Genomic DNA, 15651 nt, shown 5'->3' on the forward strand with positions numbered 1-15651 from the left:
AGGGTGAATAAATGTTTCAAAATGTGAAACTGGAGGAAGGTGTTAAGTTCAACAGTGTCCCAAACCTACCCCTCATGTGATGATCAAGGACTTTATCCCCTCTCACAGTGATGTTGAGTGGACAGCAGTTCAAATCGGCATTTGAACAGGAGAGGAGCTCCCCATTCAGCCACAGAGCAGAGGGAAGCATGCAGAGGTGTCAAACCTCCACTGACATTTTGGGGAGATCCAGCTCCTCACAGAAAGCAAGAGGAACAGAGGCACAGTCTGTCTGCTTCTCCTGATGTAGTAATCTGCACATGCTATTTCCCATTTTTCAGATACCCCTACCTCCTTTTTTTAGTCTTTCTCTGATAAATACAGTCCTTCATTCCAGGTTCCACTCCCATTCTGCTCTCATCATCTTATCCTGCTTGGATCCCACTATGCTTTTATGTTGTTTATTTTTACTCCTTTCCCCATATTATGCCATTTGGGGGTCTAATGAGGCCTACCTCAGGCTGAGCTCTTCAGCTACCTGGTGCAGAGGAACATCTTTTTTTTTTCCCTGCTATGGTCTCATTCCACTTTCCTTATGTTTTCCTAGATTTTAACAGTCAGCTGGGGTGAGCTGTCACCACTGTGGGAGCTGTTGGTTCTAATGGCTGCAACCTAGATGTGGAGCAGGACTTCACTGCACTTGGCATGGTTCACTTAAGTAGCAAAATTATGATCTCTGGCACCAGAAAGCTTAAAATATACATTAGGGCTTGAGAGAGAAAGTAGACAAGGAGCCACTGGCAAAGGGCCAAGACAGTGTCCTTTATACGCTCCCAAAATGAAGAAATTACCTGTGGAGCCATATCACTGGAAAGCTCCAAATGTCCTAAGCTTTCAGTACTTGTAATGTACACCCTGTAGTCAAACAAACACTTAATGCTATTGCCTACAAGAAATGTTTGTATAGAACTCATCAATAATAAATATCAAAGTAGTAGGTTTAAGTATTGCATTCTTATATCTTCAGTTTACTGCTTCTCTTAGTATAATTTTTTCAAGTATCTCATCTCAGAATGGATCCCATACCCAGAGAGAGAAATCACATTATATTTTAATGAAGTTGTATTCTTTTCGTAATACTGACCTCTCATATTTTCCAAAACGATTCTTCCACTCAAAGAATATCTGTTTTCCTCTCTTTGGGCTATGAGCAACATCACTGACATAAGGAAATGATAACGTGGGTTAGCATTGTGATTTTTGGATAATTACAATTTTTGTCCTTCCAAAAGAAACCATAATGGACTATCTGTCTTCTTGCTAGCAGTCTCAGATGCCAGAAACACCCTGAAAGTAGTTAGCATTGGAAAGGAACAAGAGAAGAAGTGGTGGTACATGCAGCAGCCTCAGAGACACTGAGTTCATTACCCCATTGATATATGCTAGTCAAATATTTGTCTTATGCATCATGTCGTACAGATGCACAATCCCACACATAGTCTGCACTGTTCAAACTGGGCCCGTCCTTGGGAATTAGTATCGACAATCTCCTACCAGGTGCTGCAGCTGAGCAGTTTGCACCTTTTCTCCATGCTTGACAAGCTCCTAGGTGTCTTGCCTAAGAAAAATACCCTACCCTTTTCAAACTGATGTCTGAGTGAGTCAGCAGAACCTACGTTTGGAGAACCCCTTTTTTTTTTGCACTGCCACTCTTTCCAGCCCGCCACAGATGGTTTTTGCATTAATGCTGTGTTTCAGGGTCTCCTGGAGTTATTTTGAACAATAGAGTAAAAATGTGTAGAATATGATAGTAAAAGAAAGGCCCAATAAATTCCTAAATTTATTTGAGGATCTATAGCACAAACACATGCCTAGGACCCAAAATTAATTATTTTCATGGCCATCAGTAACTACCAGTATTTTTATTTAAGAAGACAGATGCATGGTGAATATTTTCATGCGTACATAAGAAGACAAAAATAAAGGTTGATTGAAATCCATATTTTGCTCAACCTGAGGAAAGTCCTGCTTGCATTTCACTCTGTACTCAAGCATTCCCACAGACCCAGGAAATGCATCCTGAAAGCTCACACAGATGACTGCTTTCCTTAAGCCCCAGCCTCGCTGCCGTCTTTATCTACAGTGGGACATAAACCTTTGCTTAAAGCTAAACACATGTTAGAGCTCTTCTGGAGAGGAATGTTTTTCTGAGTTATGGTCACAGATACTATTGTGGCAAGTGCTGCATAGATACCAATGGAAATCTTCAACATTATCACTGCATCTGGGGCCAGGACAAATTATTAAGGGACCTCTCAATAACCTTGCACTGTTTTATGATCCATCCTCTCAGCAGTTAAGCAATAAAATGAAGGTAACAGCTTTATCTTGCCAGGGAAAGCAGATTGTAGCTGCGTGACACAGAATGATGATTCTCTTTATGTCAGTGTATCACAAACATGGCCAAACAAGTTTAAACTAAGTTCAGACTAAATCTTTCCAATTTCAATCTTGGAGGGAAGTTTCATCACAAAATGAGGGCACTTGGACATCAACAAAGAGTACTGACAGCATATGAAGACATTTTGAACTTTTATGTGAGTGTTGTGTGCTTAATGCAGCAGTAGCAGCTGCGTTCAGTTCAAGAGAAGTTATGTAAAAGACAAAGACTTGATGCAACCAGAAGTTGAATTCCCCCCATTCCAGTGCTGCTCAAAGACTAAGAACTAGACTCAAACCAGTTTAATTACTAGGTAGATGATTCATCGCCACATGAAAAAAAGGAACTTTGCTGTACGCTGTACCTGAAATTAGCCTCCTTTTCTTCCGTGATGTATTCCCCAAGGTGTTTTTATGACAGTGTATGACCTGATCATAGCTAGGGGTTCATCTTGCAGAGATAGAGCAGCTGATAGAGCAGAGATAGAGCCTACAGCTGCCTTCCACCCCACATTATGAAAAATTAAAAATATCTGATCCTACGGGTCATTCACCTGACTGAATATGAACTTGTTATATGAGACCATTATTATAGTTAATGGAAAAATATAGGTCCATGGGGTGCACATTCATCACATTCTAAAGTCTGATATATAAAATGTGTCTCCAAACTGCTTATTTCTCTCCATTGATGCTGAAGGAGAAGTCAAGTCACTAGCTCAGCTAAAGTTAGGTGATCTGAATCCCACTCAAATGAGATCAGTCAAATGAGATGACATCCCCTCTCTATAGATAGCACAAGAAATTTAGGAGGGACAGCAGACAATTTTTCTCAGGTACAGAAATATAAACAACCAGAAAGTGCAACTTCACCAAGGTCTGAAGGACCAGGGACTGGCTGAAGGCCAGCACTGGTGGCTGCCTGTACAGAGGAAAGCACTTCTTCATTCCCTGCCTCAAAGCCATGGGGTGTCACAGCACACAGACTGTGAGCTGATGTGGCCAGGGAACTGCAAGGGAGTTCCTGTGGAAAAGTCTTGTTCTCTATTGGCAGGAAAACAGGGCAGCTCCCGCCATTGTGAGGCCAAGACAAAGATCTACATAGTGTTTGAAGGTCTGTCATGGTTTAACCTCAGCTGGCAACTAAGCACCACACAGCTGCTCGCCCAGTCCCTGCAGTGGGATGGGGGAGGAAGAGAATTGTAAGAGTAAAAGTGAGAAAACTCATGGATTGAGCTAATAATATGAAATAATATCATTATAATAATAATGAAAATTTTTGAAGAAAAGATAAATGAAACCGAGGAAAGACAATTGATACAAATGAAAACAATTGCTCACCACCAACCAATGGATGCGCAGCCAGTCCCCAAGCAGTGAACCTCCTGGCCAACCTTCCCCCTAGTTTATTCCTGAGCATGATGTCATATGTTATGGAATATCCCTTTGATCAGTTGGGATCAGCCATCCCAGCCATGTCTTCTCCCAACTTCTTGTGCACTCCCAGCCTACTCGCTGGTGGGGTGGTATGAGGAGCAGAAAAGGCCCTGACTCTGTGTAAGCACTGCTCAACAATAACTGAAACATCCCTGAATTGACACTGTTTTCAGCACAAATCCAAAACATATCCCCATAGTAGCTACTGTGAGGAAAATTAACTCTACCCCAGCCAAAACCAGCACAAGGTTACTCATTTGACCATTTTCCTGGTGATGATGACAAAATTATGTGGCGTCTCTGCAATAAAAGGAACTCCTCTTGAGGATTTTCATCATTAGTAGTATTTTTTGCATTACTGTGGCTCCTAGGAGTATGAGGCCAGGTACAACGCAAATTAAAGAGGCGATCCCTAACCTGGTGTCTACAACCAAAGTAAAAGATGAGAGAAAACAGAGGAAGGCATTCATCCAAAAGGAGTACCAAGGAAACACAGAAAATATTGCTCAGAGTGATGGGCCATGATTCTGAGCTAGCAAGGGCTCAACCATTGCCAAATTTTATCATAACAAATATTGTCTATAATTCAGCATCTTGTATCCTTGGGGTGTTGCATAATTGGTAATAAAATAGTGAGAAAATCTTCTGCAGCTTGAAAACATCAAGCTTGCAGGAGTGACTTACTGCCTTATCAACAAGCAACTGAATCACCCTATAAACATCTAGCATGAGGCATCTAACTCCACCACATGTCTGACACATACTAGTTTGCAGTAATTTTATCATCACCATTGTATTTCATTTCTGAGGAGAGAAAGAACATCTACTTTTCAACAGCTCCAATAAAATCAGAATTTTGATTATCTGTCAGCTATGAACTTCTGATATATGAAGTCACATCGCTGACTGTATCCCCTCTGGAAACATGATGCTCTGTGCATTATTAGTGCACAAATAAGCTATTTTTAATTATAGTGAAAATGACCACAGAGAAACAAAACAATCACATATTTTGACTTCCTGCTAATATTGTTCTTTGAAACAGATGGGCTTGTCATGGGATTTTTCAGTGACTATTACAGTCTTTGCCATCATTATCAGAAGCATACATGAAGTTTCAGGAGCATGCAGTACTTCATTCCACCTTCACATCGTGACTGCTTAAACAAATACTCAAATCTGTTCTAATACCTAGAAAAAAGTTTAGGCTCTCTCAGTGTACTGCCTTAGCCAGACAACATTCACTTGATCATCACAGTTACAGCATTAATAACCTGAAGGGATATGCTGTTTATGGTGGGCACAAGTTTAGCTGCTGTAAGGCAGATTTCCAGCTGTCACTTTTTTAAAAGGGTTCTTTCTCCAGTGAATATTTTATTGAAAGCATACAGCTGTATTGTCTAAGTATGTAGCAGAAAATATGCAACTGGACTGAGTTTCTTCCTCAAGAGGTTGAAAATGGCCTCAACACTTTCCCTGAATATAAAATTGGTAAGGACTGTGTTACAGCTGAGAAACCCTAGGATTGCATCAGACATGTGATAGTCAAAGAAACTGGGGTTTGGGGGCTTGAAGGCGAAGTACCACGGTAGCACTTTTTGTTTTCCAAAGACTCCTCAGAAAATTGTTGCTTTGATTTGCCTGCTAATATTTTCAGCTGTGCCCACTACTACAGTATTTTCTGCAACTGTGTCAAAGGGACACTCCATATAACTCTCACCAGCAAAAATACGCGTGTGTCAGACATGCGTGACCTGGCTGTAACGGCCAGACAGCTAGTCCTGCTGTGCCTGTGGAGGAGGAAATGATACTCTGAGTGGAAAGCCTGAAGATCACCTCTCTACCCTCATCAGTGCTTGCTTGCCCAGAAAAAGCTCAAGGGCTGAAGAGAGATGGGAAAAAACCTTTTGCTTCCCTCAGCCACAGCCTAGGCGAAACCTCTCCTGTCTGCCTCAAAAGTTAGAATGTTGGCCTTGGCCATGCATCCCCTCAGGAAAGGGCAGCTGTGTGATCACACCCCTTCATCCTGAAGTCCTGTGTGTCACAGCTGCTGAAAGAGAAACTGCATAGAGCACTGTCCTGTAAGAATAGCAGTGGAGAATTGCCAGAGCGCAGAAAGAAGGACTGACAGTTATGTTACATGTGTGTTTGGGAGGAATGTGAAATGGTAAAAATAATAGTTTGACCAGGTGTCATATGAGGGGACATGGGGCTTGACAGGGAGACATTTATCTGAGACTCTCATATTTCCCACAATACAGATGTGATTTTTAAGGGCCTCTTTTGCTAAAACCTTGCCAGTACATCATCTGACCAAGATCCAAAACTGCAGGAGAAGCAACTTCTAGATTGCTCCACTCTGATGTTCCGTGTGGTAAAAAGTTCCCTCCAGACTCCCCTCCTCATGAGTCTGTCTCCTTGGGCTCCAGCCCTATTTCCAGTGAAGGCAGGAGCCTTAATTACCTGTTTCGTAAACTTAATAGTCAAGGTGGTGAAAAAACAGCTTCTACTTTAGCTGAAGATGATGTTTTCACAAATAAATCATATTAACTACCCTATGGCTTCAAAAGAATAGCTGTCATATTTTGAATGGCCTTTTGAACTAGAATAGATCTTCTGTGTTGCTAGCAAACAAATCAGATTTGCATTTTAGTAGCATGCTGACATTATCAAAAGTCTCAGAGATGAGATATTTTGGTTGCTTTATTCTTGATTTGAATGAACAGAAGTATTCAAAGAACTGAAAACATCAGAATTGTACATGATTTTGTGAAAGCATAAACTTCACAGTATTTAATATTCTTTTTCATGTCCAAAGCAATCAGAGACTGATAATGTGTTATCAAAATTCTTCTCTCAACTATATACTTTTAGCCAGCTAGATCTTTACACCAAAATGAGGGAGGGTTTTTTTCTACCCAGCAAACACTTCGAGAATCACCTACAACTCTCCTTAAACAAATGCTTCTTCCCACAGACAGGTCTTTTGTCTCTCATGGGCAACATCCTCACAACAGCTGAAGTGTGACTTTTGAAGGTAGCAGCATTCACTGCACATCATTTTGTCATCAGTGATGGAAAAGTTGAATGGGGAGATGGAAGAAAAGAGTAGGTCTGCTATGGTACGGAGTTTCTTCCTGTTCAAGCTTAGTCATCTACATATTGAGAGTTTACCTTTAGGTCTCTTACAATGATCATGCAAAGTATATTTGCTTGGTCAGTAAAAGGACACAGATGGATTGTCAGATGGATTGTCATAAATGTTCAGGGTGGTAACTCATCGATATGTCCCAAATGCTACTGGCAGCTTTGGGAGTCTTACAGTACAATTTCTGAGCCTCTACTTGTATGCTTGTTCATATCATCTTGCATTGCTGCAGTCTGTTCAGGCAGCCGTGATTCTCAACACAGAGCACAGCTAGAAGCATTACGTAGCACTTCATCATACACAATGTTATGTGCTGGTCTAATGCTGTGACAGGGTACACATGTCAAAAATATCATATGTGTTTACAAAGAGCTTGTCCACACTGTAGTCACTTTCTTTTGATAATTGTCCATTCTCTGGAAGTCAGTGGGGTTTGGACAGTGAATTTGGAATGGCTCAGAAGCAGAGACCTGAATGAAATCAGATGACTGTGTATTCTTTTAATACTCGAAAATATTTTTGAACATGATGAAAGTTCCTTCGGTTAGTGCTTTCACTGGTTTCTGGGTTTGTCCCAAGACACTTTAATAAATGTTTTGGAAGTGTGACTAGCCAATTGGACAGCCGGGTTTCAAAATGTCACTTCACAAAGCAAAGCCATTGCCAATACTGAATGAACTTATGTTACCCCAATCACATGCACACATTTTCCTGGAATTGTAATTTTTCTTAAGTAATATTTCCCTAGCAGTTCAGGAAAGTATCATTACGTGGTTTCTGAGTCACATTGCTAATTAAAGTGAAAAGTTTTGCCTGTTTGTATGGCACATTCTCTACGTGCAATGTGACATATGATACAGTAACTTGATGCGACTTTTTTGCAATTCAACCTGACTCAAATAGAATTCCCTCCCCAACTGCATGCAAGTAGTGACCACACTGCCATAGGTAGCAATGAATTCTCAAAACCAACCCAGCATGTTTCTCATCTGAAAGCATGGCTCAGACAAAGCCATCCTGACGTCTTAATAATGAGAGCAGCCACCCCTTTCCAAACCCATCTGGCACCCACACTGGATTGCCAAATCCCATGTGTTCAACTGCACGTCTGTCATACTTGGTATGACTCCACTGAAGTAGCAAGGACCCTAAATAGCATTCTACCACTAGCTGAATGGTCACACACTTTAAGTCACATTTCGGGGAAAAATAGAAAAAAATTGTAGATGTCCTTCAGGAAGCTGAATTTTTCTTAATGTGAGCAAACTAAAATACCCCATTCAGTTGTTCTGCTAATCATGGATAAAGCCCATACATAGCTCTTTCATGAGGACATCAAAAAAAGAGCAAATTCTGCTTGGTCCTCCCATGGGCAAGTGGGGTCTCTCCAACTGTAGTGGGGGCACACAGCATTTTGTCTTCATTCCTCAAATCCCAACAAGAATTGCTGAGGAGGTAGGGAGCAGATGGAGAAGTAGATAAGGATCTGGCAGATAGTGGGAGGAATAAGGAATTCCTAAAGAATAAGGATTTCTGTAGGAAAGATATCATATCAGACTTACCTCTCCCTGCAGCAAAATATCACAGGTCATTTTTCCCCCCATTACATCTGAGCAATACAGTCATTTTGGGACTACTTCTCAAAGCCAAGCACAAGAAACAGCCAGTTTTGTAACTGGACTTACTTGCCCTGAGAGAAAAGTCTAAAAGAAACACAGATCCCAGTCACTTAAGGGTAACTATAAAAGCTACTGTAGAAGGTTTTTAATGTGAATAAGAATAAATGAGTTATCACTTACAACAACTATACATGATTTATTTTTCCCAAATACCAATACAGTGTACGCAGAAGATAAGACACAAGCAAACCGTACTCAGATCTAGTCTGGAGTAGGGACAGTATTGATCAGAACAAAATTTGCAGACACAACAGCAGAGGTCTCACAAGCCAGTGTTTGCACCAGAGCTTTTTCCATTTTCAAGCAGACTATTTCTCTGCTTGCCTCTTGTGGGAGCCTGTGTGAGTACCACCACATCAGTGGTTAGAAACAACATGAATACCTGCGAGAGAGAAAGCACAAGCAGGCTGCCAAAAACAGACAAGCAGCACTCACTGAGCCTGAGCTGATCCCTTGTTTTGGTTGCCTTGTGACCACAAATTAACAGAAAGTTGCTCCACTGCCCTCTGAACCTGCCTTCCTGCTTCCCTTTGGTTTCACAGCTTCAGATGTGAGCCACAACTGATGTCAAAGTTTAATTAGCACTGTCTTCATTTCAAACAGCTGACTATTAGAATGAATTTCTCAAATGCTGCATCTGATTAATCTAAACAGCCTTATGTACTTTTCAGCACTCTGCTCTATCCTCAGACATTACAATTCTAGCTGAGATGGACTGAACTGGAACAGCAGACGTGAGGAATTTTTTTGCTATTTCTCACAAGTGAGAACTGCTCTTGATAAAGTAGCAGTGTGTTAGTAGTTCCTTTTCCAAATTGGTAAGAGCCAAGGATGGGTGCCATGTGGCATGGCAACAATTCAGAATTGTTCTCTTATCCTTCACTGTACCTTGTCAAGGCAGTAACAGATAAGTCAGGACAAATTGGCTTTTCTCACAACCTCCCTGATAGCTTCCCACTCCTGAAGGGAAAGCACAAACAATAATTTCTGCAGGAATGCAGCAAGTACATTTTCACACATTTTTGACTCATTGTGCCTATCGGAGATGGTAATCACAGAGAATCAAAAGCAGCAGTGACAAATCTGGGATAATAAATACTTCTGAAAACCACAGTTTCATAATCTTTATTTTTAAAAGTTTGCTAACTTTGAAAGGAATCTGAATGTGAAGATGAAAAGCCTATTTTAAGCAGAGAAATTGTTTCCAACAACTGTTAGAGTTGCTTTTTCTAGCTGTTGAGCAGTTTGCTATACTTTCAGAAGTTGCCTTTGAGGAAGATAACCCATGAGACAGACAATTTGTTAGAAACTGTCTTTTCTAGAAACTGAGCGACATTTGCAAGTAGTTATTAGAGAGCTGTGTAGATCTGTCTGAAAAACCGTGTCAGTGGTAATAACCAAGACAAAATCTTATGTCCAGCCTATGCTGCTCAGGTTTCCTTGCAGAGCTCTCTGTTTGATTGTACAGACAGACAGACTGCAGCTGGCTCTATGAAGGGAGAGAAGCAAAGAGCTCGCCAGTATTTCCATGCCTTCCCAAGGGCAAGGCATTCTCCACTTAGGTGGTCCAGGGCCTGAGGGTCATGGGGAAGTGCTGTTTCTCTCTCACCAGCAAACAAGGACTGTGTACCAGCTGTCTTTGAAAAGTGGCTTCCACCTCTGTCCAGCTAACAGTGGCAATACAAGATTGCTGAATCTAAAAGCTGTTAAAGCAACAATGTCCAGTCAAGGCTGTATGGACGTTTAGTGCAGAGTAAAAAAAGGTTTAGCTGTGGGAAAGGAGTGCATGTCACAGAGAGCAGCCATGTTTACCTCCCGGGCTAAGCATATCTAATGCCTCGATCTTCTGATCGGAAAGCAGATCTCTAGTTCAGTGATACTCCTCAGGCCTACCAGCTGTGGGTTTCTCTCTAATGATCAAAGGAGGGTTCACCATGGGGAGAAGACCTCTGAAAAAAGAAAAGGTTGTGAGTCTGTTATAACTTGGGCATTACCAGTTATCCCTTTCTGTTGCCTTCCCCCTAACACTTTATTAATAATGTAAGGGACAGAGTAGAGCAGGGAGCAATGAGTCTCAGAGACCAAGACGTTGCAACCTCATCAGAGAGGCAGTTTTAGTGTTGGAAGGCAGAAGCAGCTCTGACAGATCATTGGCTTTTCTTGGCAAAAAGTTCACCTCAGCTTTTATGAATATAGGACATAGCTCTTCGCGTCTAATTTTAAAATTCTGGAAAAAGTAGCCTATGTCTGTCATTGCTCTAGGAGAAGAAAAATGGGGGAGGGAGAGACAGGAAAAGAAACGGCAAAGTTTGCGGTTCCCTAGCTGAGGGGTTCTAAAATGTAAGATACTGTCAGGACAAAACTTCAACAAGGAATTTTTAAAGCATTTCCTGATGGAAAAAAAAAAAAAGAAAAAAAAAAAGCTTAGTTTTCAGAAAACCCGTGTGGAAATATAATTGTTCAGTGAGGACTTTGTATGTCAGGCTGGCATGCTGAACCAAAGCAACTGGTGTGCGAGGCAGAGGGTTTGCTGCCAGCCTTGATGTGAGTTCAGCAAAGGAGCCTTGCCTGACACCTGTGCAGCTGCGCTCTCCTAGCCTGAGGCTGCCCACCGCTTCCCATCATGAAACTGTTTTCCAGTTGTTTATAACAGTGCCAGACATTAGATGTTCAGGCTGAAACTTTCCATGCCAGATGTCTGCCTCAGAATGATTTTAATAAACTTTTTGCTTTCTCTGTCAAAAAGGTTTGACCGCAGTTGAGGATGAAGCTCCTTTATCCGCACAAAAGCATTCTCTGGCAATCTCATCTTTGCAAATAGCTGGTGTTTCTCCACTGTGGATCACAGATACGAAGTTTTGACACCTGAGGAACCTTTGTTGACCCAGATGTGTCTACTGCTAGCTCTGCAGAAATCCACCCAAATGTAAAAATCTCTGAGAGCAACAGCAGAGACCTGCCAGGATTTAGCAGCTAGGTGCTCTGCAGATGGGGCCTGTGTTGACCCCACTCCATTCACTAGTGGAGCAGGACATGGGTACAGACCGCCACAGGTCCAGCCCATGGGGCTGAGAGCAGAGGACCTGCCCTTTCTTTCCCTCAGGTCACAGGGGTCAGGCAACCAGGGAAGGGAAGCTGCCAGGTTTGCTTGTGGAAGGGGAAGGAGATGAAAGCTGATGGAAGAGAGCAAGACATGGCCAAGGAGGCTGAGAGCATCTGGGCAGACCAGAACTAGAAACTGGGCTCAGGAAAAGGAAAGCTGGGAAGTTGTGGTCCCAGAGAAAAAGCAAGAAGCTAGTGATGGGGGAGGGAAGGAGGGATCATGGTCAGACATGACTGGAAAGCACAAGGGTTTGGTAGGGATGTCTCTGAGGAACTTGGACAGACCTCCTGAGGGTCTGAGAGAGAAGCAAGACAACCCCACCCAGGAGGAAGCCAGGAGGAAAGAGGGTGGCACACAGAGAGCACGAACTGGAGCCCAGTAGGGAAACCGAGACCCTCAGTCCTGGCAGTGAGGGAACATGATCAAATGCTGGGGTGGGAACAAGCCAGAAATGGAGAGAGGAAGGAGGAGCTGGACCTGACAGGCAGGGGTGCACACAGGGAGAAAAGGGAATCCTGTATCCAGAAGAGGATGGTGTTTCTGAAAGCTTGGGAAAAGCCAAGCCCAACAGAAATACTTGTTGAATCACAGCAACTTGTACATAAGCTTTTTAACATTCACGGCATTCATTAGGATATTTGTGAAAGAGGGATAAGAGAGTATTAAAATCCTCAGCACCCCTGAAACGCTATCGCATGATACCACACTGACACCATCTGATGGTTTAAACCATCAACAGGTTTAAAACTTCAGGTGTCCTGGGCAGAGCTCAGCTCCTTGAACTCATATAATGGGGGGACAGCAGGTTGCTGGTGGTTAACCCTTCTTGGGTCTCATTAATCGCATATGACCTGCATCCTGACCTAGAAGGTTTTATCCAGGCAATACTGCCATTAATTTTAAAGAACTTTAAAAAAAATAAGGTATTTTAAAAAATAAGGTGAATGCAATACATCATTTTTGTGATCTGCAAATTCAGTATGAGGTGCAATTGGTAAGAACAGGCATAAACCTCTGTACAATTAAACACTGTAACATGAAAGACTTTTGGGGGGCTATATCCACATGCATACACACACAAAAGCCCACAGGTCATACATGCTAAAACAGTGCAGAAATCTAACATACTGTGTAAAACATTAAAAGAAAAATAATCAACAGCTTAGGCAAAAATCTCTGTCTGCACAAAAAAGAACCAGAACAAGTGGAAAAGTAGTAATTTCCTTGTGGCAATCAGCAACCAATGCATGTGAAACACAGCCCTTTTTAGTGTGATCTACACGATACCTTTCGGATACTCTAACAGTGATTTGTTATTATATACAGTACCCTGTGGCTAACCAGGCTGCTTGAGAGCGGTAGCCAAGTTTCAATAAAAGCAATTAGAGATGTACATACGTTAGATGGACAACCCTATCACAGTGAATAAACTATAAACCATTTTAAATTAACAAGAAGAGCTCTTGCACATATTCTAGGAAAAGTGGATATGGTTTCAAAATTTAATTAAAGGACTAACTAGTGGGTTACTATTATGCTGAATAAACTTGTGACCCATGTGAGGACAGGATTATCATCACTGCCAATTATACAATGGTTAGTATTCTGTATTAGAAAGTGCTTTCTGGTTTAAATAGTGATTCCTACATGTAAGAAACCAGTGATTTGTCATGCAGTGCATAAAGGTAATGTATACAAGACTGATTACTCTGGTCCTAATGCCTTCAAAGAACTTATTGCTGAGGTTGTAAATTAAAAGCCTGTGAATGGTGAGCAGGCAAAGGGGTTAGTCATTAGTCATCCTGAGGCACACATCGCTCACCACTTCTAACTTGTGCTGGCAACAGCAGTCTGCAATTAAGCACATAACTTAGCATTTCTTTTCTAAAACACAGGTCAGCATGCATCAGTTCACGGAGTAGTGTGTGGCCATCGCTTGCAAGCAGGAGGTTTTCTGAAGTGAAAACAAAAGTATTAGCTTGTTTTGCTCTGCTAGTGAAAAACAAATAATTTGTTCTGGACCACACACTGAATTCATCATTTTTGGACACATTGCACATGTAGAAAGTTGTTCCAGCTTTTGTTCTGATTTTTCTAAATGATCGTCCTGGATGTTCTCAACAGTGTCTCAGAAAGTCAGACCTGAAAAATCCTACTCTCAAGGTGAGGCTTCAGCTTAAATTTTGTTGCATGTATTATATTCAGAAGAAAGGCTAATTCCCAGGCAATGTACTCTATTATCACTAGTTGCTGCTTATTTTAAAGTCCTGGATAACATGTCCTAATAAAACAGAAGAAAAATATTTCCCTGATTTCTGGCAAACAAGTGAACAACTGATGAACACGTGTTTTTAGAGGAAAATTGTCAGTATCAGGATACTAATTCCTGCAATTATAAATACCTGAATTAAAAAAGTGTATTTAACAAGTATTCTAAATGCTGTGACTTGCATTTTTGTTTAGATTTTGCTTTATACTTTGCCTGACTGACACTAAAAGGTTAACAAGAACAAAGTATACAACAAGTACTTAATAATAACAACCAGTAAAAAGACATAAAATATTCCTTTCTAGATTCTCTTTCCTCTATGGCTGCTAAACATCTGTGCAACTAAATCATCACAAAAAAAAAAAAACCAAAAAAAAAACAAGCACCAAAACAGCAAAAAGACCACCACCTTGCATGTTAAATGTTTGTAATTCTGGCAATCTGGATTATTAAGAATGACAGTAAATAAAGATCACCTACCTTCACAGATCCATTCTCATAGTCAGATCCTTGCAGCAGATGTAGAAAAGAAACTATGAAAATATTCACAATTGCCCACGGTTTGTACATTCTGATGTTTAAAATCCACAGGTTACTATGCAGTCGTCATACAGCTAGAGGCGTCTCTTTCAAAATGCATTTCTCTATCACCAGTACGTAAAAGAAAAGCTTCCAGAATTTCTGTTATAAACTCACAAAGGATTCCAACATCCGAGAGTAAATATCTGGCTCTTTAGTGCTCAAAACAATTGCAAGTTCATCTAGAGAATGTAATTTCTTAGAGCAGATTTCAGATACGCTTGAAAGAAAATCATGATAAGCGTTTAAATAGATATATAACTGTATGTGTACACATACGCGCTTATAAGTGATCAGGTTTGGATTCCAGTTAATGCAGCTAATATATCTTCCATCAAGAAACAAAGAGGCATTCAAAATCCATCTGTGGTCCAGAAAATGTAAGAAATCTGCTCTATTCTGTGTTCCGTGTTACAGCAGGCTTTTAAGATGGTAGTGTAATGGCCAATGTTTGAGCTCGAGAGCTGTAATCCAACTCGGTATTAAAACTTTTTTCACAACCTTCATGGAAGCTTGCAGAAGCATGTGTCTTAAATCTGATACAGACTTTGGCAGTAACACAGTCAAATTTTGGCTCTAATCCCATTTTGTCCCTACCAATAGCATAGCAGTTTTTAAACTAACTGATGCAATCTAGACTCCCATTATTTTAAAGAAGATTACCTGAAACATGAAACTTCAGCACACGTTCTTACACAGCACACATATTTTAAGTTACTTTTTTTAAAAAAAAAAAAAAAAAAAAAAAAAAAAAGAGGGAGGGATAGAAAAGGGAAAGACTGACGTACTTTAGTGTGTTCTATCTTATGTAGCATAGGGTGTTTTGAATAATTTTAAAAGGAAAGTTATAAACTCTCTTTGATGACAAACAAGATTTTTTTAATGAAAGCTCATGAAGCTACAGATATAAAAGGATAAAATCTATTTTTATTGCAGCAAAATACAATTATTATTTCTGCTGCAAGATCTGCATGCATTTTCTCTGTATATTTGACAGTTTAAAACCAAAATGGAGATC

At 40.8% G+C, this 15651-nt stretch overlaps 1 protein-coding gene across 1 annotated transcript in view; it reads right to left on the bottom strand.

Moving 5' to 3' along the window:
* VEGFD (vascular endothelial growth factor D) overlaps positions 1 to 15163 on the bottom strand; it is a 31362-nt gene extending 16199 nt beyond the window's left edge. The window contains exon 1 of the mRNA XM_026859288.1: positions 14535 to 15163. Coding sequence (XP_026715089.1) covers positions 14535 to 14624 — 90 coding nt within the window. The 5' untranslated portion in view covers positions 14625 to 15163. The remainder of the gene's footprint in view (positions 1 to 14534) is intronic.
* Positions 15164 to 15651: the final 488 nt, after the last annotated feature.

This window comes from Athene cunicularia, assembly GCF_003259725.1.
Source record: "Athene cunicularia isolate RWA chromosome 1 unlocalized genomic scaffold, athCun1 chr1_part1, whole genome shotgun sequence".
NCBI classification, from domain to species: domain Eukaryota; kingdom Metazoa; phylum Chordata; class Aves; order Strigiformes; family Strigidae; genus Athene; species Athene cunicularia.